Source organism: Diceros bicornis, chromosome 18 (assembly GCF_020826845.1).
Source record: "Diceros bicornis minor isolate mBicDic1 chromosome 18, mDicBic1.mat.cur, whole genome shotgun sequence".
In the NCBI taxonomy this organism is placed as follows: Eukaryota; Metazoa; Chordata; class Mammalia; order Perissodactyla; family Rhinocerotidae; genus Diceros; species Diceros bicornis.
In genome coordinates, this window is record NC_080757.1 from 39,728,994 (window position 1) to 39,756,765 (window position 27,772).

The following is a 27,772-nucleotide window of genomic DNA, read 5'->3' on the forward strand; positions in this document are numbered from 1 at the left end:
TCTAACACCACTCCCAGCCGTTAGCATTCCTGTCCCTGCCTGGGCGGTGCACAGTAAACAGGGGTGGGGCATTGTCCAAGGAGCCTCAACCCATCTGGAACATGGTGCCACTCCCCCACCTTGTTACCTTAACCTTGATGTGCTTACACTGAGCGTGTCTCTATACATCCCCTCCTTCTGAGGCAGTGTACCCTTAAGTACTGAATGCTCTTGGCATAGGCATCAGGAATAAGGATTATTTGGAGTGCAAATTTGGCACCACTTTCCCCACTCCATGGCTATGTCAACTCTAGAGGAGCTCTTTATGTTTGATGATGTTGGTTGGCAGTTCTGGAGCTTATCACCCATCTCCATGGCCCTGCTTCCTCCTCCTGCCAGCTGGGCTCAGGTGCCCTTGTGCTCTTGGTCTCCTCTGCCCTACTACTGTCTCTTCTCTTCACCCCAACTAGACCTGCCACAACCTGCTGCTCCCTGCCGGGCTCCTACCTGCCTGCCAGTACCTGCCTCTCACAGGCCAGGCCCTCACCACCTATTGTGCCCTACAAGAAAGGGCACATGGGTACTGCCCCCAGTGCCAATGCCAATTACCCAGGGCCTTCCCAGCCCTTCTTACAGAAGGAAGATCAAGACCACATATTCCTGTGAGTATGTCAACAGAGCACATTAGCGGGGTTGAGAGTGATGAACACTCAATCAGCAATCTTTGTAGGCCTTACCTGAGTTCAGGTAGGTGGGTCAAGCAGTGCAGGCCACAGACCTGCCCTGGGTCTTTGAAACGATACTAAGAGTCCCTGTAAGCCCCGGAGCCAGGAATCCCCCTCCATTGGTAAATCACTCCCTCACGTTTGCCCTTAATTTCTGCGTCTGCTCTGAACCCAATTCCATTCAGCCCCTTACTGTTTCCCTCTCTCTCGGTCGGCCCCAGCGCCCAAATTCAAGCCTCGCGCGGCCCAGGGGGCGGGCCCGGGAGGGGCAGGGGCGGGGACTGGGCGGGGACTGGAGGAGGGGGCGCGGTCTCAATTCTGCCACCTTCCCCCGGGCCAGGAGCGCAGCCGCCGCCGCCGCCGCCGCCGCCGCGTCCTCTCAGCCTTGCGCTCCGCCCGCTGCCTCTGCCGCCGCAGCCCGGCCCAGGAGCGCAGAGCCGGGGGCACTGGCCCGGTAGCCTACCCACCTTCGGGCCGCGTGCTGGCTGCAGCCCGCATGGGGGGCCACTAAGAGCGGGCACTCCTTCGCTCTGGCACCTCCCCCGGCCACCGGACTCCGGCCAGCGAGCCTCGGGCACCTCTGGCCCCCAGTCCGGCGCCTGGCACGGCCCTCCGCTCTGCCCCTCCGCCTCTGAGCATCGTGTCCCCGCCCCCCCCGCCCGCGCCTGGGACACCTGGGTCCCCCGGCGGCCCCGAGGAGAGGGGCGGGGGGGGGCATGAAGCCGCTGGAGAAATTTTTGAAGAAGCAGACGTCGCAGCTGGCGGGGCGAACGGTGGCGGGAGGTCCCGGCGGAGGTCCGGGGAGCTGCAGCGGGCCTGGAGGGGGTGGTGGACCTGGTGGGGGCGGCGGTCCAACCGGGGGACCGCGGCCGCTGCAGCGGCGTCAGAGCGTGTCTCGCCTGCTGCTCCCAGCTTTCCTCCGGGAGCCCCCCGCCGAGCCGGGGCTGGAGCCGCCCCTTGAGGAGGAAGGTGGAGAGCCGGCGGGGGTCACGGAGGAGCTAGGTAGCGGGGGCCCCTGCTGGCTGCAGCTAGAGGAGGTGCCGGGGCCCGGGCCGCTCGGGGGAGGGGGGCCCCTGCGCTCCCCTTCCTCGTACTCCTCAGATGAGCTGTCCCCGGGTGAGCCCCTGACTTCCCCGCCCTGGGCCCCGCTGGGCGCCCCCGAGCGGCCGGAGCATCTTCTGAACCGGGTTCTGGAGAGGCTGGCCGGAGGGGCCACAAGGGACAGTGCTGCCTCAGGTAAGAAGTCGGCTGGCTCATCCATCCCAGAGTAGGGGGTGGCGCTATGCAGAGCCTCGGTGTGGGCTTGAGTGGTCAGCTGAAGTGGGGTGGGGGCCTATAGGAGGAACAGACCCTTCTGCAGAAGAGAAGTGGCAGTGCCACCTGCCTCCCTGTAGCAGCCTCACCCACGGCTGGAGAAGAAGCTGAACCTCTTTCTCTCCTTAAGCCACCCTTCCTTTCCCCTGGAGATTTTATCCAGACTCGCATGGGTCTCTGATGTTGACTACCTACCTCCTTCTGTGGCCCAAAATTAGGACCTGACACACTAAGATGGAAGCTGCCCAGAGCAGCTAGTGCTGCCCCCCTAGAGGGCCCAAGCCCTGAAAGACCTTCCAGGAGTTCCTGATTCTGTTTAGAAGCCCCAGAGCACAGGGCTGGCCCACTCAGTGGGGCAGTGCCAGACAGGCACAGGGCCCAAGCTGCCTCTTGAGCTTGGGCAAAGGGATGCATTGTCCTTAACAGCTTTGGGGGAGGGAGGCGTTCTAGTTGGGGGCTGACTCAGAAGGTGTTTGCTGGGGGAGAGGTGGCTGGGCAGACATCAGGGTCCTGCAGTATCCAGGGGGTCTGAGCCTCTCCAACTCCCGCCCTTCCGGTGGCAGGCCTCAGCACACGGCCTCTTTAAAAATAACCACACCCTGAGAGGCTTATTCCCTAAACGATGATGCTATTTCACCACTCCCCACCAGCACCCCTACTAAGGGGACTTTGAGGAAACTGAGGCCCCAAATTGCTGGTTAGTGGCTGAGGCAGAAGACTTGCATGTCTTTAGGTCTAGCTCTTGACATGTCACTCAGCCCAGCAGGGTCTGAGGATTGGGAGCCCTGGTTGAGGGCCTAAAGATGGGGTTTCACACTTGGCTCTCAGACCTCTGCAGGGAGCCCTAACCTAGTTCTGTGGAATGGGGCTCCATTCCCCTAGACTTTTCTCAAGACCTGGGTCCTCTCCTTGGCTCAGAATGTAGTTGCCCTGGAGAGCTGACACCTTTTGGATTTAATTAGAAAAATATCAGACACACACAGCTCTCCCAACCATAACTTCCCGCCTACACCATACACCCTGTGTCTCTATGACACATCCCCTGGGGAGGCTGTGCTTTGGACCAGAGCCTGCCTTAGAAGGGACAGATGCCAAACTGGAGCCCCCATAGCAGCATCTCTCCGACTCTGCCCCATGTTCCTCTTCCTTTGCTCTGGCTTTAGCTCTCCTATGAAGTAAAGAGATCATATAAGAAAGATGTTGGGCATCCCTATTTCTAGTCTCATCCCTGGAGCTGAGGGTCAGGCTGGTAACTCTCAGATTCACTTTATGAAGATAGCAGGATAGCTAGGCAGAGAGGAAAAGGGGGAAACTGTCTTTCCCCTTCCACAGGGGCTTGGTGCCACAGACCCTGCTCAATCTCTCCTGGGGAAGGACTCCTGAATTGATTGTCACTGTATTATCTGGCCTGGCAGGCTGGATCCCCAGAGTAACTGGTTTGGGGGACCCCAAACCAGTCCTAGAGTGAGTGAGAATCAGCTTAACCTGCCACTCTGATATTCTCCAATATCACCAATGTTCTCAAGCTATCTTGGTTCCCTCCCAGGGTATATGGGAGAAGGGAACTTACAGAAGGTACCCCCAAACTAGCTAAAGTCTCTCAAACATCTAAGCAGCACCATCTGACCACTGACCTCTACCCTGACCCTCTGCTTGTCTCAGGCATATTGAGAAAAGAACAAAGACTCAGGAGTCTGTGTTCTTGTTCCAGCTCCAGGCAAGTACCTCCCAGCTCTGGGCCTCAGTTTCTCATTTGTGAAATGCAGTAGTTGAAGGAGAGGATCTTGTGTTGGTTCTCCTCCTCCACCTTCATGGCTAGAATTGGAGGCCAGGGGATGGTGAGCCAAGGGCCGTCAGAAGCCTTGGTTTTGTCCTGGGGCAGGGCCTGGGGACCTGGCCCTAACCTGTCCTGGTGAGGACACCTGGCTCCCTCCCTGTGCCCTACCTGTCTGTGTGTGCCAGGCTGCCCTGCCCCACCCCAGGGCTGGCTGCAAGTCAGGGCGACCTTGTACCTGGCTGACTGGCTGAGCCAGGCCCAGATGGGGGTGTGGAGGGGAAAAGGGTGGTGAGAAGAGCCACTCCTCTCCACCCTTCCATCATTAACCCTTCCATCTCTGGGCATTCAGAGGACACAGGGTTTATATTTAAAGGTTTTGGGATCAAACAGATGGCAGTTGCTCCCTCTCCCTTTTAATGGGCTGGTTCTCACCTGCCTAGTTGGAACTCAAAGCTGTTAGGTAGGGAGTGGGGAAGAGAGGAGGGATACACACACACACATACAAACACACACACACACACACCCCGCAGACCCTAACCACTGTGTTTGGAAGTTCTCTTTGTCTAGAGACAATTCTGTGGGCTACCTCTTTTTTCAGGCAGATCTCAAGCTTGGTGTATTATCTGACCAGCTTCCCACACATTGAAGGGATGTGGGCGTGGCCATTGAAGGGTGCCCCCTCCTTCCCTCCAGCTGCCTTGGCAGCTGCCAACCCCACCCCCGCAGCGGCTGCCCAGAACCTTCACACATGTGTGTGTGTGTGCGTGTGCAGAGCATGACAGGGCAGGTGGCTGGGGCTCCAGCCTGGCTCATGAGAACTCACCCTCAGAGGCAAGAGAGGGGGGTGGTGAGTGTCCAGTTGGGTCCTAGAAGTGCCCTCCTGACATCAGTGGTGCCAATTGATCTCTACAGATATCCTGCTGGATGACATCGTCCTCACCCATTCTCTCTTCCTCCCCACGGAGAAATTTCTGCAGGAGCTACACCAGTAATATCCTTTTGTGGAGCTTGCGAAAGGGGAGGTCGGGAGGGAGCCACTCCCCCCACCCCACATGTGATGTCAGGCTCTAAGCTCTTCCCTAGAAAGCACACCTGGGTTTCAATTCCCAGCTTTTTACTCACTAGCTGTGTGACCTTGAGCAGATCACCCAACCTCCTTGGGCCTCAGTTTCCTCTTCTGTAAAATGGGGGTAAATAGCACCTGCCCTGCCTACAAGAATGCTGTGGAGATCAATCAGATAGCAGATGTGGGAGTGCTCTAGAGACTGCAGAGCCCTGTACAAATGTAAAGTGTTATTGTTCTATTAAAGGTGCCTCTCCCCACTGAATTGTTGCTCTAAACATCTGGTTGCCCGTGAGTTATTACAGGGTCTGATGTAAACATCAGGTCATGGCTGTGCTTTAGTAGGGTCTGCTAGAGTCAAGCCACTGGCTGGGCTATTCATAGGGTCTCATGTAAGCATAAGGCCTCTCACTGATTTATTTTAGAACCTAATTGTAAATGTCAGGCCGCTGAATAGAATATCATAGGCTTTCTTAGAAACACTAGGCCTTACATTATTGAGGTATGGTCAGGTTAGTGGCAAGCACCATTGGCTTTTATTAGCCTGCCATGAGCTCCAGGCTGTGGGCTGGTCAGAGGTTGGGTGGGTCCAGGCAGGGTATCCTCAAGGCAGGAGCTGGATGTGGTCAAGTGGCTGCCATCCCCACCTACTCCGAGCAAAAACCTGAGCTGGGGCATGAAGGAATCTTGGTTCTAGGGATCTCTGGGCCTCCTTCTCCCTGGCCCCAAACCTAGAGAATATTTGGGGGTGGTTTAGCCTCCCATTGCCTCCCATCCCCTTCACAGTTTCCTCAGATCTGCTTGCCCAGGGCTTTTTCTTAACTTAGGGGTCAGCTTTGTTTGGGCAGGAGGCATGGAGGGCCCTGAGGGGCTGGGCCGGAAGCAGGCGTGTCTAGCTATGCTCCTTCATTTCTTGGACACCTACCAGGGGCTGCTGCAGGAAGAAGAGGGGGCTGGCTGCATCATCAAGGTGGGCCTGGGGGAAGAGGGCCTGCGGGTGAGTAGGCTATTAGCTCTGGAAGGGGGCCCCTTTGAAGGAGCCATACTCCTCAAGCTGGGTACCTGGAAGGAAAACATGCCAGTGGGCCTTAGCTTATATGGTTCTTCTATGCTCGAAGGCTTGGAGATCCTTCCCCAGCCCTTGCAGAGACTGATGCTTGGAATAAGTCCCCTGCCCTCACCTTCTCTCCTCCTCTCCCCAGGATCTGTACCTGCTGATTATGAAGGATGAGTTCCTTTACCAGGACCTCCGAGAGGACACACTGAGGCTGCACCAGCTTGTGGAAACAGTGGAGCTAAAGTGAGGGAATGGGTTGGGGGAGGGGACAGGAAAGAGGTCCCCCATGTTCCTCTATTAGTGGGGCTGCCTCTGGCCTTTGAGCTCCAATATGGTTTTATTCAGCCCCTTTTCTTACTGGAGAGTAGCACAAAGCACTGTCTGCAGTCATTGTTTTTGTCCATTCTTCCATCCATTTATTTGTCAATCCAATGGCATACTGGTAAATATTTAACAACCAGCACTGCAGGAAAAAGAGCCCTAATTTGTAGCTTTTGCTGATTCCCATGGTGTAAATTCTCTCACCATGGCTGATTTCAAGCTACCAACATGATGTCACTGAATGTGAAGTTGGGAAGAGCTGTGCAGTTGCAAGCCATTATATAGTATTTTTGCCATATAAATACAACAGATATAAATAACCTGAAGAGCATAGATAGTAGTAAAACAATTAGGAAACTACATTTTTGGTAATAATTTGACTGTGAATTTATAAAACATAAGTATATATTTTAATGGCTGTGTTTAAAAACCAGTTGGCAAAATTCCCCAAAATTTAACAATCTACTCTCATGAGCCAGTGTGAGACAGCTTCAAGACACCACTGCATCCATCCATCCATCCATCAGTCCATCCATCCATCCCTCCCTCCCTCCCACTGTCCCTCCCTTTGCCCTTTCAGTTTCTCTCCACTCTATCCCCACCATCATAACCCTCATTTAGGCCTCATTATCTCTCACCTGGATTACTGCCACAGCCTCCTATCCAGAGCTTCAGCTTATGGTCTTGTATCCTCCTCTCCCTTCTAATGCTGACACGAGAGAGATCTTTCAACCTTAACAACATCATGCTTCAGTGCCAGAAACATCCATGGCTCCCCATTGTCTACAAGACAGAGTTGCAACATCCTAGCACAGCATTCAATGCCCTTCTCTTTCTGCCTTCTGCTGATCCTTCCCATCCCATCTCCCACGTCCCCCTCCACCCATGACACTCCCTATATACCCCACCATCCCTTGAACTCCAGTGCTTTCCCAGCTTCCCTGCTGTCATTTATATGGTTCACTCCAGAAGGACCTCCTCCCACCCCCTTCTCTTCCTGTTGTCCTTCAAGCCCAGGTCAAATGCCATCTTCTTCTTTCTTTCTTTCTTTCTTTCTTTATTTTTTTTGTGAGGAAGATCAGCACTCAGCTGACATCTGATGCCAATCCTCCTTTTTGCTGAGGAAGATTGGCCCTGGGCTAACATCCATGCCCATCTTCCTCTACTTTATATGGGACATCGCCACAGCATGGCTCTACAAGCAGTGCGTCGGTGCACGCCCGGGATCCGAACTGGCGAACCCCAGGCCGCCGCAGCGGAGCGCGTGCACTTAACCGCTTGCGCCACCGGGCCGGCCCCCTCAAATGCCATCTTCTTAATGAAAGTTCCCCAGATCCTCCTTTCAGAAGTAGCTTTGTCCCTCCTCCATACCAACATAACTCTCCTTGTACCTTTGTTATATCACCTAACACCTCCCGCCTGGTGTTAGAAGTAGCTGTATGCACGTCTGTCTCCCTCCCAGACTGTGAAATTCTTGTTGGCAAAATTCATCAAACAGCTGAGGACCTACACCTACCATGTGCCAAGCAGTGTGCTAGGCCTGGATGATGAAAAAAAATTCAGTAAGAACTAATCCCAGCCCTCAAAAGCTCTCAATCCTGTAAAAGAGATAAGACACACACATAAACAAATATTAACCCAATGTACTAAAGCAGTTGAGGCAAAAAAATTACCTTTCCTGTTGGGTGGGGTGGATCAGAGAAGAATTCATGGAAGAGGTGGCATTTGATTTGTGTCACTTGGACAGTTGTGCCATGCTGGTCATTGTCCTCTCTTCTGACCTCCTTCACCACTTTCTGAACCTGGTGCCAGTGCATCCTTGACCCAGTTCTGATATCCCTGCTTGATGTTGCCTGCCTGGCGCTCCACATGCCTGGCAGGGCTCCCTGATGCCCAGCTGTGTTCATGCCAGGATCCCAGAGGAGAGCCAGCCACCCAGCAAGCAAGTGAAGCCACTTTTCCGCCACTTCCGCCGGATAGACGCCTGTCTGCAGACCCGAGTGGCATTCCGGGGCTCCGATGAGAGTGAGTATGGGCATTTGGAGGGGCGGGAATCCTGAATGGCTCAGGGCCCCTGTGGGGTCTCTGGGTCTTGGGCACCCTCAGTGGAGTCTCCTTGTGTAGTAGAGCCAGTCCTTTTCACAGCATCTTTTTCAGAGGCCAACCAATTTAGGGTTGGGGGTGAGGTGGGGTGAGGAACAGATGTGCCCTGAAAGGGACTGTACCAGTCCATTCTGCCATTCTGCCCTCTGATGAAAAGCCACCTTCTTTTATCTGTCCAGTCTTCTGCCGGGTCTACATGCCTGACCACTCTTACGTGACCATACGCAGCCGCCTGTCAGCGTCTGTGCAGGACATTCTGGGCTCTGTGACTGAGAAATTGCAGTACTCGGAGGAGCCTGCAGGGCGTGAGGATTCCCTCATCCTGGTAGCTGTGGCCTCCTCAGGAGGTGAGGGTCAGGAAGAGCTGGGCCACAAGAAGAGAAACTGACAAGTCCAGTGCCCTGGGGCAGGGGTGAAGACTGAATTCTAGGCCTGGGCTACTCAAAGTGTGGTCCTGGGCCAGCCACATGAGTATCACCTGGGAGCTTGTTAAAAATGCAGCATCTCAGAGCCCTCTCCAGACCTGCTGAATCAGAATGTGCATTTTAACAAGATCCCCAGGTGATTCCTTTGCACGTTAGTGTTTGTGAGGCTCTGGTCCCAGACACTTGGATTCTGATCTGGGTGCTTGCCTCTTACTCACTTTGGGATCATGTTCTGGTCCATTAACCTCCTCGAGTACCTAAGGATGCTACGTTTTTGAGGCTCAAGACAGAGGGTGGGCCTCCAATCTCTGTGGGAAGGCAAAAAGCCTGCAGTGTAGTCATGGCCTTATTTTCCTCTAAGATGGGAAAAAGAGTCCTGCTTTTCCAGTGTCACAGGGATGATAGAGTGATCAAGAGCTGTGAAAGAACGTTGGGAGCAAAAAGGAGGTTATAAATGTAGAAGGAATCATTTGAAAAATTTCAGATAAACATGGCTTACCCTGGTGATAGTACGAATCCCATTAATCTAAAATGTGCCCGTGTGGGGAGCCGGCCTGGTGGCGCAAGAGGTTAAGTGCGCGCATTCTGGGTGCGGTGGCCCGGGGTTCGCCAGTTCAGATCCCAGGCGCGCACTGACTCACCACTTGGGGGGAAAAATAAAAAAAAAAAAAAAGAAAGTATAATATTTGGGCCGGCCCTGTGGCTTAGCGGTTAAGTGCGCACGCTCCGCTGCTGGCGGCCCGGGGTTCGGATCCCGGGCGCACACCAACGCACCGCTTCTCCGGCCATGCTGAGGCCGCGTCCCACATACAGCAACTAGAAGGATGTGTAGCTATGACATACAACTATCTACTGGGGCTTTGGGGGAAAAAAATAAAATAAATAAAATTAAAAAAAAAATTTTAAATGTGCCCGTGCAGGGTTAGGCATCTCTGGATGGGATGGCAACAGTGGCTGGGATGTGTGAGGGTGTAGGTGGCCGGGGCTGAGGCAGAGCAGCTTGTTCTTCTTCAGAGAAGGTCCTTCTCCAGCCGACTGAAGACTGTGTCTTCACCACGCTGGGCATCAACAGCCACCTGTTTGCCTGCACCCGGGACAGCTATGAGACCCTGGTAAGACCTGCTTCACAAGGCCTTGGCTGGGAGCAAGGGCTGGGAGGGGCTGTGAGCAAAAACTCACAAGCCCAGGATGGCGCCAGCCTCTGAGCCCCTGCCTGCCACCAGGTGCCCCTCCCGGAGGAGATCCAGGTCTCCCCTGGAGACACAGAGATCCACCGAGTGGAGCCTGAGGATGTCGCCAACCACCTTACCGCCTTCCACTGGGAGCTGTTCCGATGCGTGCACGAGGTGGAGACTGAGGCTGGGGCTGGGATGGGGGCCTGGAAGGAGAAATGTACCGGTGTGGGGGCCTGGAGGGAGGCAGTGTCTGCAGCGGAACTTCCTGGTCAGGATGCTCACTTGCAGCATGCCCTCGGGCAATGCACAGCTACAGCCTCTCTAAGCTTTTGTCCCCTCCTCTGAAAAAACCAATAAAGAGACAGACCCACTAGCAGAGTGGTTCAGGGCCCAAGTGTTGCTTACACAGAACCTGACCCATGGTTAGTATTTAAAAAACATTCACTATTAAAGACATAAAATAAGGCAGCGACAATAATATCTATCAGTTGGTTGTCTTGAGGATAAATGAGCCTCCCGCAAGGGCTGGGCACCTAGTGAGTGCTCCGTAGATGGTAGAGTACTATTAATGTTGGTTGTTTTTTTTCCTCCCATCTCTGTTGCATCCTGTCCTGTCCCCGTTTGTTCTATTTTCTACCCCTCCCGCCCCCGCCCTCCTGCCTTTCCCTCCCCACCGCCTTGTACTGCCATCTTCCCACTCACACCCCCCACGCCCTGGCGGCCCCTCCGCCAACGTGGGTGCAGCTGGAGTTCGTGGACTACGTGTTCCACGGGGAGCGCGGCCGCCGGGAGACGGCCAACCTGGAGCTGTTGCTGCAGCGCTGCAGCGAGGTCTCGCACTGGGTGGCCACCGAGGTGCTGCTCTGCGAGGCCCCGGGCAAGCGCGCGCAGCTGCTCAAGAAGTTCATCAAGATCGCGGCCCTGTGAGTGCGGCCTGCAGGCGGAGGGGGAGGGCGGAGGCCGGGTGGCCACCGCCACCTGACAGCCCGCTGACCCTGCCTCCCACCCCCGCAGCTGCAAGCAGAACCAGGACCTGCTATCCTTCTACGCCGTGGTCATGGGGCTGGACAACGCCGCGGTCAGCCGCCTGCGGCTCACGTGGGAGGTGATGAGAACTCTTCTCTTTCCTCTCCTCTGGTCTGTGCTGGCCCACCACGGGGATCTTGGCCCCCAGCCTCAGTCTTGACATCCTGAGCTCACCCAGTGCGGCCTCCTGGGACTGCTGCTAGCCTATAGGGAGCCTTTGTGCCAATTGGAAGGAGGTGCCCCTTCTGGCAGATCCAGCCCCAGGGCACACAGCTTGGCTAATAGACCCTGTCCTAGTCCAGATTAGTCAAAGGGCGGAGTCCCCACCTGAGTGGGGGCAGGCAGCCCAGGCCAGGTCACAGACTTGGCTATTGGATTTCAGCCAACATTCAGTGAGGCACCTTTGTACACAGCACATGCATAAGCAGAGGCCTGCATTTCCCCAGAATAATTTATTCCTCTGGGCTGCTTCAAGCTCCCCAGACTTAGCCAAAGGCTGACTCTACTTCTCCAGCTACCAATTTCCCAGCCCCCTGCAAGACACACCCAGGGCCTTTCCCCCTCTGACACCTGGAGATTAGTCAGAAGCTCTCATGAAACCCAAGGAGCTCCGGTCTGACATTCCTTTTCCTACCTTCACACTCTCTGCAGAAGCTGCCAGGGAAATTCAAGAACTTGTTCCGCAAATTTGAGAACTTGACAGTGAGTAGGTTTGGCTCTTTTACCTGCCCCTGGACTTTCACCCCAAAGACTGTCTGTTCCCGTAAACCTTCTTCCTCAAGCTTCCCTCTCAAGGTTTTTAGTGCCTGGGAATCCCCCTCCCCCTGCCCACCCCACCATGCTGGGAGTGGCAGAATGCGAGACTTGCTACCCTGTTTTCCCTGGAGGAGAGATGAGAGCAGTCAAGCCCCCACACCGACACCCTCATACCCACCCTTATCTGATTGGAGATGTGTGTAGGACAGGGGGATGAGGGAGGGAGTTTGGGGGATGTCTTTGGGATACACTGGGCCTCTCCATCCCTTTATCACTCTTCTGTGGAATGCTAGGACCCCTGCAGGAACCACAAAAGCTACCGAGAAGTGATCTCCAAGATGAAACCCCCTGTGATTCCTTTCGTGCCTCTGGTCCTCAAAGGTGAGTTGTTCCCAAGGTGTGCTCTCCTCTCCAGTTCTCCATGCCCCAGTTCTGCCTCTCAGTCCTCTCTCAGCTCAGCTCCGAGTGCCCACCTAGGGAGGAGCCCCCTAGATTGAGTGGGTTCTAGGGGAGGGGAAGGGCCCTTTGGACCTCCTCTCTTATCCATTTGCTTCCCCCCATCCCCTAGACCTGACTTTCCTACACGAGGGGAGTAAGACCCTTGTGGATGGCTTGGTGAACCTTGAGAAGCTGGTGAGTGGCACTGCCAAACCCAGTCCCATGAGTGGGGGGCTGGCATCCTCCCCATCTCCTGGCACCCCCCTAGAGACAGCAGCCTTCCTCCATGGCACCCAGCTTGCCTGACAGATGCCTGACTGTCTCCCTGACTGCCAACCCGCCCATGGGTGGCCAAACTGACAGGCAACTCTACCTTCCTCTCACCTGGCACCCTGTTACACTCCCTTCTTTGGTCCTTCTGAGACCCTCCAGAATTGGAGACTGGAGGGAGTAAAACCAACCAAGTTTGAGAATGGAGGCAGGGGAGCACGAGAGGGAAAGCATCATTCTGTGCCCTTTTTGAGGCTCATTCCTTGTCATCTCCCAGCATTCAGTGGCTGAAAAAGTGAGGACAATCCGCAAATACCGGAGCCAGCCCCTTTGTGAGTACCCAGGGCTCTGAGAGCATCACAGGCTGAGCAGAGGGAAGGTTCCGGGGAGAACTCCCTGCCTGAATGTTCTCCATTCTCTCCCTGGCCTCCTCAGGGGGCCCCCTGCCCAACACCTGTCCCTATTTGCACCCTTCTTCTCTGGCCCATATGTGTGTAGACAGTGAAGGGAGGCGAGGAACCTGATGGCCTCTCTCTCCTTACGCCCCCAGGCCTGGATATGGAGGCATCTCCCCATCACCTGCAGACCAAGGCCTATGTGCGCCAGTTCCAGGTCATTGACAACCAGAACCTCCTCTTCGAGCTCTCCTACAAGCTGGAAGCTAACAGTCAGTGAGAGCAGAGGTTCTGGTCGGCCCCCCACCAGGGTCCTCGGGCACCTGGCACTCAAGCACTTTGTACGATGTTCCAACCCACCTCTGACATCTTTCCCCTGGAGCAGCTTCCCACCCCACGGGAAGGAGTTGGGTGCACTTACCCCTGGACTCATAAGCCTGTTCATCCTGCTGAAGTCCTCTCCCGCTTGCTCCTTCAAGCCAAAACCACACTCTGCTGGTTCCTGCCCTCCTAGGGAAAGGGGGCAGAGAGCTCCTTCCTCTGTCCCCTCCTATCAAGGTCTGTTCCGGAGATGGAGTTTCCAACCTCCTCTTCCCAGACAGGAAGGAAAGCTGCCTACCCTCCCGTCTCACAGAACAGAATTATGGGAGGGGTTGGCAGCCTTTTTCTCTGCCACCTGTCCACCATCTCCCTGGTCGGGACTGGGATCCCTAGATGTACCCCCTGAATATTATATTGCCCTTCTGTCTGTGTGTGTATGTGCGTGTGTCCCCTTTTAAGGAGCAGGAGTGCATCTGGTAATTGAGGGAGGGTGTTGTGTGTGCTGGAGGGAGAGGTCCTTCTGTTTGGTGCTACCCTTGTCTCCTCTGCCCCTGGGACGGTACGGGGTGCTTTCCCCACCCACACCACTCCCTGCTCAGCACCTCTGCTGCCCTGCATGCCCAGGCTTGTGGGTGAAGCTGCTCGTGAGGGCAGGAGCAGCCGCAGGTAGGAGGGGTTACCCATCTGCCCTTGTGAGTCCGCCACTCAGGCCTCCTGAAGGTCCCTGGGTGGGCTCCCATGAGAGGGTATAAGATGCTCAGGGAAACACAGGCCTAAGCTGCCTACTGGACCCTCCCTCTGCGTTGCAGTGGGATAGGGTGTGGTGGTATCAGGAGTTAGGGGTGCATGCTGCCCACACTCCTGCTTTTGGGGTATATCACTGCTAAGAAGGGAGTTGTCACCCCCTTCTGGCTCTTGTGTCGGACACCAACAACATGGTCTCCATCCTTCTCCCTGTCTAGACTCCCCCTTTGTCCTCCCCATCAGAGCTGGGGTAGGGCAGACCCCTGTACCTGGACCCCGGTACCTGGGGAGGGCAGCCCCCAAAAGTAGGTGGAGGGAACGGCGGAGACTGTAAAGGCAAAACTGGACACTGGTGATGCCCTTATTACCTCTCTGTCTCCCTTCCCTCTCCCATCACAGGCCTCCAGGGCTGAGAGGCACAGGGGCTCCTGGCAGCTACTAGGTGGGGTTTCCTGGCACAGCCTCACCCTCCTCTCTGGCACCATCTCTTTCCCTTCTGAAGAGGCAGCAGCAGCAGCAGCAAAAGCAGCTGCTGCTCCTGCTCTGGAGGTGTATATATTTTTTACCAAAAGCTCTGGAATTGTAAATTTATTTTTTAAAACTCAAAGAGAGAAAGAGCCTTGTATCATATGTAAACAATGTATCATAGGTTATGTTGTACAGTCCCTTTTATACAGCGGTCTGTCTTGTTCCTGCTGCAGAAAATGTCTGTGGACTCCCCACCCCCCCCACCCATACAGACACAGGCGCTGTGTCTCATCCTCTCCATCCCCTGTAGACAGTGACCATGGCCTCCCTCCTGCTCCCCACCTCCTCCTTGCAACTGCTAATGCGACCCCCTCTCCCTGCAGCCGCCCTTCCTCCCGACCCCTCTCAGCAGCCTTCTCACTCCAGCTGCCACAGCCCTTCTTGAACACTGGGCCCACTGGGCCAGTCTTGGCTGCTGCCCACCCCTAGCCTTGATGCCTGTCTTGCTGCCTCCTAGGGGCCTCCCTGCCCCTTCCCTGTGCCCCACAGCTTTAACTGAGTGAACTGTGTGTACTGTACAGGCTCGGTTGTCTTTGCAGAAACCTCTGGGTGGAGTAAAAGCCGATAAAGTCTATGAATCAACCCGCCTGCTGTTCTCCATTCTGTTTCTTTCAGCCTGGGGAAGGGCTGAAGGAGGCAAGAGGGAACTATGCTGGGCCCCTCAGCAGGACAGTTCTGGAGTGACTTTGAAAATGTGGATGAGAGCAAAAGGTGCCAAACTCATGAGACATGTTACTTAGTGTCTAGAACTTGAGAGAGTGAATGTTTTAGTTCTTCCATGTTCCAGGTGCCATAGATATGTGATCTTGTTTAATTCTAACACTGTAAGGGAGAAGATGGAAGCTGGGCAGCCCCAGTGTAAGGTCCAAGTTACAGGGCAAGTGAGGGGGCAGAACTGGGCCCCTAACCCAGATTTACCAGTTACACTAGGTATGGGGCATCTAGAGCTTAAGCTCCGGGAGACATCACGTACCCAAACAGCTACACATGAGGCCTTGACCTTCCCTCATCCTACATCTGTTGTTCCCTCAATCTTCTGCATCTCAGAAAATGGTCCTCTCATCCGCCCAGGTTTTCAATGCCTCTTTCTCTCATCCGTCACTCATCTCTTGGCCAGTCCTATCGGCTACAAATCCAGAATATATCCTGGATTGGACCACTTCTCTGTGACTTCTCTATTACCACCTAGGTCATAGTGTAGGTGTACACTCAGTTTTAGTAGATACTGCCAAACAGTTTTCCAAAGTGGTTGCACCAATTTACATTCCCACCAGCAATGTATGAAAGTTCCATTTGCTCCACATCCTCACTGATACCTGGTATTGCCACTCTTTTTAATTTTAGGCATGCATAATCTGATTTAGGCTTTTATTTTATTTTATTATTTTTTGTGTGTGTGTGAGGAAGATCAGCCCTGAGCTAACATCCATGCTAATCCTCCTCTTTTTGCTGAGGAAGACCGGCTCTGAGCTAACATCTATTGCTAATCCTCCTCTTTTTTTTCCCCAAAGCCCCAGTAGATAGTTGTATGTCATAGTTGCACATCCTTCTAGTTGCTGTATGTGGGACGCGGCCTCAGCATGGCCGGAGAAGCGGTGCGTCGGTGCGCGCCCGGGATGCGAACCCGGGCCGCCAGCAGCGGAGCGCGCGCACTTAACCGCTAAGCCACGGGGCAGGCCCAACACTCCCCTGTTTTTGACAACACTTAGATTAAAAAATCAAAATCCTTCCTCTCTGACCCTGTCTCCTACCCCTCTCCTCTCACTCACCCCACTCCAGCCACACTGACAGCTTTACTGTTCCTGCCACACATGACACTCATTCTTGTCTCAGGGTTTTTACCTTTGCTCTTTCCTGAGCCTTTCCTGACCACTCTGATCCCACACCACCCCTCACTCTCTGTCCCCCAGTCCTCCTATCTTTCTTTTCTTCAAGACATTTGTCACTACCTGACATCATACATACCGCTTTGTGTATTTGCTTTGTGTTTACTCCCCCACCAGAATGTTAGCTCCATGAGTCTGTCTTGTTCACTCTCCAGTACCTAGAACAGTACCTGGCAGAGAGAAGACACTCAATACATATTTGCTGAATGAATAAATTAGGTTGGTTAAGTAGGAGCCATAAGAGTGGGACAAGACACAAGATGATAAGTGCCCTAGGAATTAAGCCAAGGAGATTCACTAATGGTCTGGGGACCAGGGGTCGAGCCCAATAAGAGAAAACTTTTTGGAAGAGATGATGTAGGCGTTGAAGCAGGCATAGAGTTTGATAGCCAAAATGTGGAAGTGAGAAATCAGGAGGGCAGAGGAAGAGCTATGGGTCACTCCCCTCATCCCTATCTCTCTCAGCCACCGCCAGACCCATTAGTCATCTGCTCCCTTTCAGAGCTGATGATAAGGGTTGACCTTTGGAAGAGTGTCCTTTGTCACTCACTATGCTTGGCTTTACATGCATTCTTTCATTTAATCTTCTCAATAAACCCAGGAGGTTGGTTCTATCAGCTCTATTTTCCAGATGAGAATTGAGGTCTCGAGAGATTTCTCATCAGAGGCACAGAGAGGCCAAGTCCTCAACCCTAGTCTCACAGCTAGCAGGGATTTGAACCCAGTTATTCGGACTCCAGAGCCCACAGTTTAAGCTCTGCACAATCCTGGGAGCTTAAATAGCTGAGAAACGTCCACCTTGCGCTCACCAGGCTGCAGTGGCCACTTGACTGTAACTGGGGTGACTATCCTTTCTGGTCCCTTCTTCTGCCCAACCTGTGTTCTGCCTTCCTGTGAGGAGTGGCCGAGAGACACGAAAGGTGATCAAAGGTCTTTGTGGGCAGTGTGGGGGAGAGGATGAGCTTACTTAGTAGCATTGCACTTCCTAAGCTGGTCTAGCAATAAACAAAATAATTTGAACATAATTTTATATATATAATAATTAAAAATAATTTGGAGTGGTTAGAAGACCAGCGTAATGCCCTCCTGGTTGTGAGTGTATGTACAGGAGTGTGAAGAATTTAAGCAGTGCACTTTGAATCCACTAGATGTCGCCACCAAGACTACTTTCTCACCATGCTTGGGGGATAGGGAGGAGCCATGGGACAGGGAGAGGGGGGTAGAGCATTTCTTGGGGGTATCTTGAATCTCTCTCAGAGGGTATATCCCCAGGCATGGGTCAGAAATCTGACCAGCATAACTTGTACCTTTTATTCTCTTCCTCTCTACTGGCTCTTTCCCAATTAGCATTTAAAACCTCTCAAGTCTCCATTTTTAAAAACACTTTCCTTGACCTTACATGCCTGCTGTAGCTACTGTCCCCTTTCTCACTTCAGTTCACGGCCAAACTTCTTGAAACGGTTGGTTCCACTTACTGTCTCCACTTCCTCATCTCCCATTCATTATTTTTTAATTTTGTCTTGTTTCCCCAACTTTTCATCGTAAAAAATTTCATACAGAGTTTAAAGATTAGTACAATGAATATTCTTAAACCATTCTAGATTCTATAATTAACATTTTTCTAAATTTGCTTTTGTTCTCTCTTTCTCTCTCTGTATACACACACACACACACACACACACACTTTTTCTTTTGCCAGCTATGTGAAAGTAAGTTGCAAAGATTATACCACTTCACTCCTAAAAGCCTCAGCGGGAATCTCCTGAGAACAAGGACCTTCTCCTACATATCCACCACACCATTATCACACCTAAGAAAATCAACATATTTATATAATATCATCTAATATCCAATCTATATTTAATTTTCCCAGGTTGTCTCAAAAATATCTTTTAAGGGGCCGGCCCGGTGGCTCAAGCGGTTAAGTGCGCGCGCTCCGCTGCGGCGGCCTGGGGTTCGCTGGTTCGGATCCCGGGCGCGCACCGACGCACTGCTTGGTAAGCCATGCTGTGGCGGCGTCCCATATAAAGTGGAGGAAGATAGGCACAGATGTTAGCCCAGGGCCGTCTTCCTCAGCAAAAAAGGAGGAGGATTGGCGGGTGTTAGCTCAGGGCTGATCTCCTCACAAAAAAAAAAAAATATCTTTTAATAAACTTAAAAAAAAAAACCTGATCCAATCAAGTTCCATGCATTCCATTTGGTTGTCATGTCGCCTTAGTCTCTTAATCTAGAACAGCTCCTTTTCTTTACTTTTCTTTTTTCCAATGACATTGACTTTTTGAAGTCTAAGACAGATGTCTTGTAAAATGTCCCAAATTTTTCACTTGTCTAGTTGTTTCCCCATGCCCCTGTTACTTGCACCTTCATCCCCTCTATAGAGTATAAGATATAAGTTCTGTCTAGAGCATCACTGTCCAATACAAATCTTTTTTTTTTTTTGTGAGGAAGATCAGCCCTGAGCTAACATCCATGCTAATCCTCCTCTTTTTGCTGAGGAGGACTGGCTCTGAGCTAACATCTATTGCCAATCCTCCTCCTTTTTTTTCCCCAAAGCCCCAGTAGGTAGTTGTACGTCACAGTTGCACATCCTTCTAGTTGCTGTAAGTGGGACGCGGCCCCAGCACGGCCGGAGAAGTGGTGCATCGGTGCACGCCTGGGATCCCAACCCGGGCCGCCAGTAGCCAAGCTCGTGCACCCAACCACCAAGCCACGGGGCCGGCCCTCCAATACAAATCTAATGGAAGCCACAGATGTAATTTAAAGTTTTCTAGTAGTCACATTAAAAAAGTAAGAAAAAAACAGGTGCAGTTAATTTTAATAATATATTTTATTTAACTCAATATATTTAAAATAACATTATTTCAACATGTAATCAATATAAAAATATTAATGAGATATTTTACATTCTTTTTTGTATTAAGTCTTTGAAATCTGATGTGCATTTTATACTTACAGCATGTCTCAATTCGGACTAGTCACATTTTAATTGTTCAATAGCCACAGGTGGCAAGCATCTCCCAAATGGACAACACAGTTCTATTGGTTTTCTGGAGCTTCAGTATTCTAGAGGAGAATACTCTATAGGTGATGCTGTTAATAGCATTACACTGGGAGACGGATAATGTCAGGTTGGCTCACATTAGTGGTGGCTGAGTTTGACTCCTTGGTTAAGGGGAGACTGCCGGATCTCTCCATTAAAAAGACACTTTTTTCCTCTCTTTGCAGTTAGTATGTGATGATTTTTGCATGTTGTGATATCCTGTGTATCCCAATCACTCACCCTTGTTAAAAAGTTATTTTATTTTAATTTTTTAACATTTTTTAAAACTTTATTTATTTATTTATCCCCCCAAAGCCCCAGTAGATAGTTGTACGTCATAGTTGCACATCCTTCTAGTTGCTGTATGTGGGACGTGGCCTCAGCATGGCCGGAGAAGCAGTGTGTTGGTGCGCGCCCGGGATCCGAACCCGGGCCGCCAGCAGCGGAGTGCGTGCACTTAACCGCTAAGCCATGGGGCCGGCCCTAAAAAGTTATTTTTTTATTTATTTATTTTTTTAAATTTTATTTATTTATTTTTCCCCCAAAGCCCCAGTAGATAGTTGTATGTCATAGTTGCACATCCTTCTAGTTGCTGTATGTGGAACGCAGCCTCAGCATGGCCGGAGAAGCGGTGCGTTGGTGCACGCCCAGGATCCGAACCCGGGCCGCCAGCAGTGGAGCGCACGCACTTAACCGCTAAGCCACGGGGCCGGCCCTAAAAAGTTATTTTAAAATGTGTTGTGTAATATTTCAATCATACAAAAAGTTTAAAGACTAATGTAATGAACACCTGTGTCTCTACCGCTCAGCTTAAGAAATGAAATCTTACCCTACAGCTGAGCCCTCTGATACTCATCCCCAATCACATCCTCTTCCTTTCTCCCCAGAGGAAACTGCTTTCCTGAGTGTGGGATCATTTCCATGCGTTTCTGTCAACTTTTACTACATATGTATAAATCTCAAAACAATATAGTGTTTTGCATTTGGGGGGTAACAGTTTTATTGAGATATAATTCACATACACTATTTAAAGTGTACAGTTCAATGGCTTTTAGTATATCCAGAGTTGTGTGACCATCACCACAATCAATTTTAGAACATTTTCATCACCCCAATAAGAAACTCTCTGTACAAGAATGTTTATAGCAGCATTGTTTGCAATAGCCAAAAAGTGGAAACAACTCAATGTCCATCAACTCATGAAAGGATAAACTAAAATGCGGTATATCCATAAAATGGAATATTATTTGGCCATTAAAAAAATGAAGTACTAATACATACTATGACATGGATGCACCTCGAAAACATTATGCTAAGTGAAAGAAGCCATGCACAAAAGGCCATATTGTATGATTCCATTTGTCCAGCATAGGCTAATCCACAGAGACAAAGAGTGGATTAGTGGTTACCAGGGGATGGGAGGAGAGCAGCATTGGGAGAGACTGCTAATGGGTACAGGGTTTCTTTTTGGGGTGATGGAAATGTTCTGGAATTAGATAGTGGTGATGGTTGCACGACATTGTGAATATACTAAAACCACTCAATTGTACACTTTAAAGTAGTTTAAATGGTTTCATGTTATGTGAATTTTTGTTGCTTAACTTGTAGATACATCACTCCAATCTCTGCCTCTGTCTTCACATGATGTTTTCCCTTGTGTGTATCACTGAGTCTCTTATAAGAACAGCAGTCATTGGATTTAGGGCCCACCCTAGTCCAGTATGGCCTCATCTTAATCTAGTATGACCTTAATGTAACAAATTACATCTGCAAAGACCTTATTTCCAAATAAGGTCAAATTCTGAAGTTCTGAGTGAATGTGAGTTTTTGGAGGACACTATTCAACCCACTACAAGATCATTTGCCCATTTTTTAATTGAGTTATTTGTCTTTCTATTATTGAGTTTTAAGAGTTTTTTATAGTTGTGTGTTTTAAACTTTATACAAATACGGTCCTACTGGATGCAACGTTCAGCAATCTTCTCACTTCGACGTTATGCTTGTGAGATTCATCCAGGTCAATATATCTAACAGTAAAAAAAAAATACGTGTAACTCTAGTTGTTTGGTTTTTTTGCTCTTTGTTTCCCTTTCATTCTTCAACCCAGTGCACGTGGCATCCGCCCTTATTACTCACTGAAACTGTTCTTGTCAAGGTCACTGAAGCCCATGTCTCAAATCTAAGGGACACTTATCTTACTGTTCCTTTCTCTGGCATTTGATATTTCTGACCGTTCCTTCTTGAAAACTCATCACTGCTTCCAGGACACTACGCTCTCAGGATTTCCCTCTGTCCTCTCTTTCTCAGTCTCACTTGCTGGCCTTCTCCCTCAGCTTGGTCCTTGCACATGGAGTTCCTTGGCTCTGTCCTAAGCCCTCTTTTCTTCCCGCTATACACCCAGGCTTATATTTCATCAATATATTTCTGTTTGGGGATCTAATGCCGCATAACATACTTTTCTAAAGTTAATGGCTTAGGGCCGGCCCTGTGGCTTAGCAGTTAAGTGCGTGCGCTCCGCTACTGGCGGCCTGGGTTCCGATCCCAGACGCGCACCGACACACAGCTTCTCCAGCCATGCTGAGGCCGCGTCCCACATACAGCAACTAGAAGGATGTGCAACTATGACATACAGCTATCTACTGGGGCTTTGGGGGAAAAAAAGGAGGAGGATTGGCAATAGACATTAGCGCAGAGCCGGTCTTCCTCAGCAAAAAGAGGAGGATTAGCATGGATGTTAGCTCAGGGCTGATCTTCCTCAAAAAAAAAAAAAAAAGTTAATAGCTTAAAACAACTACCATTTTATAACTTCTCATGATCCTCCGGGTTGATGGGGGCTCAGTTGGACAGTTCTGCTGTCTCACTTGGAGTGTCTCATATGACTGTACTCAGAAGGTGACTAGCTGGAGTGTCCAAGATGGCTGGTTTACCCTGGTGGTGAGCTGGAATGCTGGATAGCTGGACTTCTCTTTCTCCAAGTCAAAGCTGCTTCCTCCAGGTGGTCTCTACAGCAGAGTAGATGACTTCTCACATGGGAGCTTAGGGGTCCCAAAAGCAAAAGAGTGGAAGCTGCCAGGTCTTCTTAAGGCTAAATTCTGGACCTGGTATAGCATCACTTCTATTGTATTGAAGGGAGTCACAGGCCAGGCCAGATTCAATGAATATAAGGAGTCCTGGGTTGATGCAGGCTGTCTCTGGAGACTAGCTACCACAGTTTATAAGTCCCAAATTGCTAGGATTGCTTTGCTAAGTTCCAGACCCAAACATCCAGTGGCCTACTGGACCTCTCTTCCTTCCCTCTCCCACCAGGCTCCTCAGGTTCCTTCACGGCCCCAGCCCCTTTTCCTCCTCAACTCTCTCCAGCTACGTGTTAGCATCACCTGCACACAGGAATTCAAGCCAGAAACTTGGGAATCATTTGGCTCCTCCCTCTCTTCAGCTCTCAACTTCCATTTATTAAATATCTCTAGAATTACTTCTCTCCATCTCTACTGCTGATATCCTAATAATGATCATGGGTAAGACTGTTGAGTGCTTTCTAAGTGCATACACACTTCGGATACATTCCATTTAGTCTTATCTCCATTTTGTGGATGAGGAGCTCGAGGCTGATGGGGGTTGAATAACTTGCCCAAAATTTCACTTTATTCAATAGTGGGGAGAACTAAGACTTGAGGCCTTGGGCTCTGCAGACAGGCAGTTGTGCCTCCAAAGCCTTTGCGTCCACCCGGTGCCCAGCTGCTACTCAGTGCAGGCAACCATCACCTGTCACTTAGACTTCCACAGCAGCCTCCCAACTGGCGTTCCTGCCTCCAGCTTGGCCCCATCTGATGCATCCTCCACGCTGCAATCAGAGTGATCTTTCTAGAAGGCAAAGTGGGTCATGGCACTTCTTGGCTTAAACTTTTCAGTGGTTTCCCTCTTGCCCTCAAGATAAAATCTAACTTTTTACAATAGATGATAAAGTCCTTCACAAATTGTCCCCTGTCACCTTGACAGTGTAGCATGGGGCAGTGATTCTCCATGGGGGCATTTTGGAAATTTGTGGAGGCCTTTTTGCTGATCACAATGATAAGGCATTTGGCTGGAAGGGGTCAGGGATGCTAGAGGCTGCAATGCAAGGGACGGTTCCACACACCCAACAATTAACCTGGGTTCCACATGACTTTCAATGTCCCACTGGACATTCTATGTGAAAAATCTATTTATCATCATCTGACCCTACAATCTATCTCCATTAACCCTACACCCAAGGGAAGAGGGGACAGGTTAATCTCTGGTTCACCCTTACCACAAGGATGTAGTCCTTTGAGATCCCATCTTTATGAAGGAGAATCTCCTGTTAAACTCCTCTGTTGAAGAGGTGCCCCATGAGACCCTGACAAATGTTCAATTTCACCTAGTTAGGCAAGTATCCTCAGAGCAAAGCTTGCTTCAGTGTTCCACTTACCTCTCTCTACATCATCTGCCTTCACTTACTTTGTTTTGCCCTGAAAATTCCTTACTTTTTCATCAAAGCATTTACGATTTTTTTAGTTTTTTTTTTGGGGGGGGCGGTGAGGAAGATTGGCCCTGAGCTAACATCTGTTGCCAATCTTCCTCTTTTTGCTTGCTGAAGATTGTCCCTGAGCTAACACCTGTGCCCATCTTCCTCTTCTTTGTATATGGAATGCTGCCACAGCATGGCTTGATGAGCGGTACAGAGGTCCGCGCCCAGGATCTGAACCTGTGAACCCCAAGCCATGGAAGCCAAGGGCAAAATTAACCACTACGCCACCGGGTGGGCCCTGATTTTTCAGTATTGTATCCAGGATTTTTAGTTGTTTTTACGGAGAAGTTCTCCCAGGTACTTAGCCTGTCATATTATGGGAAAAGTAAAGTACAGACACAAAATATTTTTGCACATATTTAATAAAACCTATGTTTTTTAGGAATACAACTACTGTGTTGTTCAGAACTTTAACAAGAGTTGTTCACCATTTTGGAAAACCACAAATGACACTGCCCAATATAATCCCTTAGGTCAGTCTGCGTTTGTCACTGTCACACTCTTAGTGATTCTAGGTATGAGTGCAAGCATCTGACTATTGTACTATATATCATCCAGTGTAGTGGTGCTTGAACATTGCCATATTGAAATGCCTTCCTCTTGTCTTCTGTATAGTCAGGGCATTCTATTGATTTGTTTTCTGAAATCATGTATTCTGAAATCAGATAGGTTGTATAATCTGTTAATTTCACTTCAGGATAGTAAAGCTGAGTTACAAAATATTGTTATAATACAGGGACATTGGGTCTGGTAGGGCGCAGGATCACTTGGTATGGGCATAAAGAGAACAGACTCTAGAGGAAGTTCTGCTACTTTGTAGGTATGTGACTTTGGGCAAGATGGTTAACCTCACTGTATCTGTTTCTTCATCTGTAAAATGAGGGTGATATTACCTACCTCAGAAAGTTCTTGTGAGGATTAAATGAGTTATGACATGTGAAGTTATGATAGTGCCTGGGACATGGTGTCAATAAATGTCAGATGTTATGATTACTTCTTTGACTTAATTTCTTGCTTCTCCCATAAGTTCTAGCTCTAAGCACATCAAAATGCTTTCAGCTTTTGGAATGTGCCATGATACTTCTGTTTTGCACGTACTTTCCCTCTGCCCTGGAATGCTTTGCCTCGCCTCTGGCCAATTCCTGCTTACTCGTCAGGCCTCACTTAGATATTACTTTCTTCATGAAGTATTTCTTCACCCCAATTCTGGGTGAGATGTCCCTGTATTCCACCCCAGTGGCTGCCCTCATCATGGAGTGATGTCACAGAGAATGGGGGGCTTACATTAACTACAGTGAGCAGGGAATGCCCTCTGAGGAGGGAACATTTGAGCTAAGGCCTGGAAAATGAGGAAGAGGCAAAGTACAGCCAATACAAAGGCCTTGAGGAAACTCTTGGTGTATTGCAGTGATAGAAAGCAGGTCCACACAGTGTATAGTGAGCCAGGAGGGGACAGGATGGTGATGAGGTTGAAGAACTAGGAGTTTAGATCCACCATCTCCCTGGCCCAATCACCCCGCCTTCAGGCATGCAGGACTACATACCTGAAAATCTTTACCTTTGTATCCATAATCCCTATGTCGGGAATGTGTTTCCTGCCTTCTCTGATTAATAATAAAATTCTACTCATCCTTCAAGGCCCAGTTCAAAACCATTTACGAAACCTTCTCTCATTCTTTAGCAGGAATTAATCGCTCCCTTGTCTGATGTCCCACAGCAGATATGTCCCCATGGCACTAATCACATGCTGACTTGTATCTCAGTTAGCTGTTTACATGCCAGTCTGCCCACCATGAAGGGAGTTCCCTGAGGGCAGAGGCGCTGTCTTAGTCACCTCTGTAGCCATCTCCTGGTGCCTAGCCCAGTAGCTGGCCTACAGCAGCTACTCAATGAACGCTGCGACATTTATTTGACTAGGGTGGTGCCCAGCACTACTCATGGCAGAACAGAAGGAAAACAAAAATAACAATTTATGGTTTGTCATATGCCTTCCCATTCGTTACCTGATTTGAGCCCTCCAACAACCCTATGAAACAGTCGGGACAGGCACTATTAGCCCCATTTTACAGATAGGGTAGCTGAGGCCCAATGGTACATGTTAAGTAGTGGGAACTAAGTCCCAACCCTGTCTGTTACTTCGGATTCAGCGCAAGGAAGGATGATGGAGAGACCTGAAGAGCATTTTGAGGATATAAGGCAATGAGATTGGCTTCAGTGGAAAATCACTTTTGCGGGTGGACTAGAGAGGGATCCTCAGTCAGCCAGGACGGAGTTAATGGCAGCCTCACCACGAAGGGCACAGGATTCCTCTCCCTGACTCAAACAGCTGGAGGAGTCCACAGCACCATCCCCCAGCCCTGGAAGCTGGGGAACCCTCAGCCGCCAAAGAGGAGATGGATATTCACGGGTGTTCAGCTCAGGTGGCTAAGATGACGTTAAGGATGATTTGTTAGCAGGGGCCTGTCTGTTGCTATGACAATCGGAGCTTGAGTACTGGGCCCTTGCGAGGTGGACTGAGGCGAGTTCTTCGTTAACTTGAACCTAAGAAACGACGTTTATGGTGTCTGGTGTGTATGTGTGTGCGCGCGCGCGCTCGTGCGCGGTAGAATAAAGACGAAAAAGAGGTATATTCAAGACTTTAGCTCAGTGATTCTCCACCTCGGCAACGTGTTAGAATCACCTGCACACTTTTAAAAGTTCTGACGCCTAGGCCGTACCCGAGACCAGTTAAATCAGAATCTCTGAGGGTGGAACTCAGGAATTACTATTTAGTTAAGTCTTCCCAGGTGATTCCAATTGCAGTCAAAGTTGCAAACTCCTCTCTTAGGTGGTAAACGGAGTTCTTACGACCTTCCCACGATGGCTGCCACCAGACCGCTTCCGCCTTTACGTGCTTTCCAGGGGCGCATGCGTGTAGCGTCTCTTCGCTCCCTGCTCCCTCCTCCTTTTTCCCCCGCCTCCATTTTGTTCACGGACGCTGAGGACGGTGGGAGCAGATCCATTTCCGGGTTGGCAAAAGGGGCGGCGGCGGCGAGAAAGGGAGCTTGCTGGGGGGCGAGCAGGACGGGACGACGGTGGAGCGGATTTGGCGGAGGATTCGCTCCCGGAGCCGCTGCGGCCAGGTCGGAAAGAGGCCGAGGAGGCTGGGTCTGTCGCTGAGATGACCTGCGGACCTGAGTGGGAGGGAGAGCCAGGGGAGGGGGGTTGGGGCGGAGCGTGAGGAGAGGGGGCATTGGAGGAGGGGCCTAAGAGAGCGAGGGGTCTTGGGGGCGGGGCCTGAGGGGAGTGGGAACTGGGGCTGGGTCTGAAGAACCTGGAGGAGAGGGAGCGTGGGGAATCGGAGTAGGGAGGAGTGGTCGGGAATTGGTGTGGGGCGAGCGCTGACTGTGAAAATGGGGAGGAAGGTTATTGAGAGACAGGAAATAAGGGATCCTGAAGGGTTGGGTAAGGTGAGTAAGACGGCAACTCAGGGTGAGGAACGAGGTAACCGTGCGCAAAAAGGGAGATGGGGCGGGAGGACCTGTTGGGAACAGGTAATTAACAGGATGCCCGGGTGAGGAGGCCGCTGGGACATTTTGGGGACTGAGTTGAGTGAAAACCAGTGGTTGAGAGGATGACTCGGGAGACGGCTTACACTAGAGGGAATCTTAAGAGCGTTAGTTGAGAAGGAGTCAGAATTGAGTTAAAGGTCGGCTTGAGAAATGTTGAGATGCACTTGGGAGCAACCTAGAGTTGAGAGTTTAGGTTGGAGTGGTGTGAAGTGAGGAAGATGGAAATCTTCAAGTGTTAAACTTGGGCAGTGTGCTGTTGAGTTACTGATCAGGAAGTAAAATTTTTAGAAGATAACACTGGGGTGAGGAACTGGAAGAAGCTGATGTCTACT

General features: G+C 50.7%; 2 protein-coding genes across 4 annotated transcripts in view; both read left to right on the forward strand.

The window, feature by feature from the left end:
* The first annotated feature begins 1,249 nt into the window (after positions 1-1,249).
* Positions 1,250-15,108, forward strand: RAPGEFL1 (Rap guanine nucleotide exchange factor like 1). Its single transcript, XM_058560905.1, has 15 exons — positions 1,250-1,940; positions 4,708-4,783; positions 5,687-5,828; positions 6,061-6,158; positions 8,149-8,261; positions 8,519-8,686; positions 9,779-9,876; positions 9,988-10,110; positions 10,684-10,862; positions 10,954-11,044; positions 11,617-11,667; positions 12,015-12,102; positions 12,290-12,354; positions 12,707-12,761; positions 12,980-15,108. Exons 1-15 carry the CDS (start codon positions 1,421-1,423, stop codon positions 13,102-13,104), a joined length of 1,992 nt encoding a protein of 663 aa, XP_058416888.1. The 5' UTR covers positions 1,250-1,420; the 3' UTR covers positions 13,105-15,108.
* An 11,759-nt stretch (positions 15,109-26,867) lies between these two features.
* Positions 26,868-27,772, forward strand: part of WIPF2 (WAS/WASL interacting protein family member 2) — a 42,199-nt gene continuing 41,294 nt past the window's right edge. The window contains exon 1 of one of the 3 annotated variants that reach the window (XM_058560908.1): positions 26,868-27,036. The gene's annotated coding sequence lies outside the window, so the exon portion shown is untranslated. Of the gene's footprint in view, positions 27,037-27,254; positions 27,339-27,772 lie in introns of those variants that run through there. The other 2 variants (XM_058560906.1, XM_058560907.1) reach the window with 2 other exon arrangements.

Excerpts from the sequence above, each read along its gene's own strand:
- RAPGEFL1 (XM_058560905.1), top strand. The coding sequence starts at position 1,421 with ATGAAGCCGCTGGAGAAATTTTTGAAGAAGCAGACGTCGCAGCTGGCG. Across the intron at positions 4,784-5,686 it reads TTTCTGCAGGAGCTACACCA|GGTCAGCTTTGTTTGGGCAG; the intron begins GTAATATCCTTT and ends TCTTAACTTAGG. Across the intron at positions 6,159-8,148 it reads GTGGAAACAGTGGAGCTAAA|GATCCCAGAGGAGAGCCAGC; the intron begins GTGAGGGAATGG and ends TGTTCATGCCAG.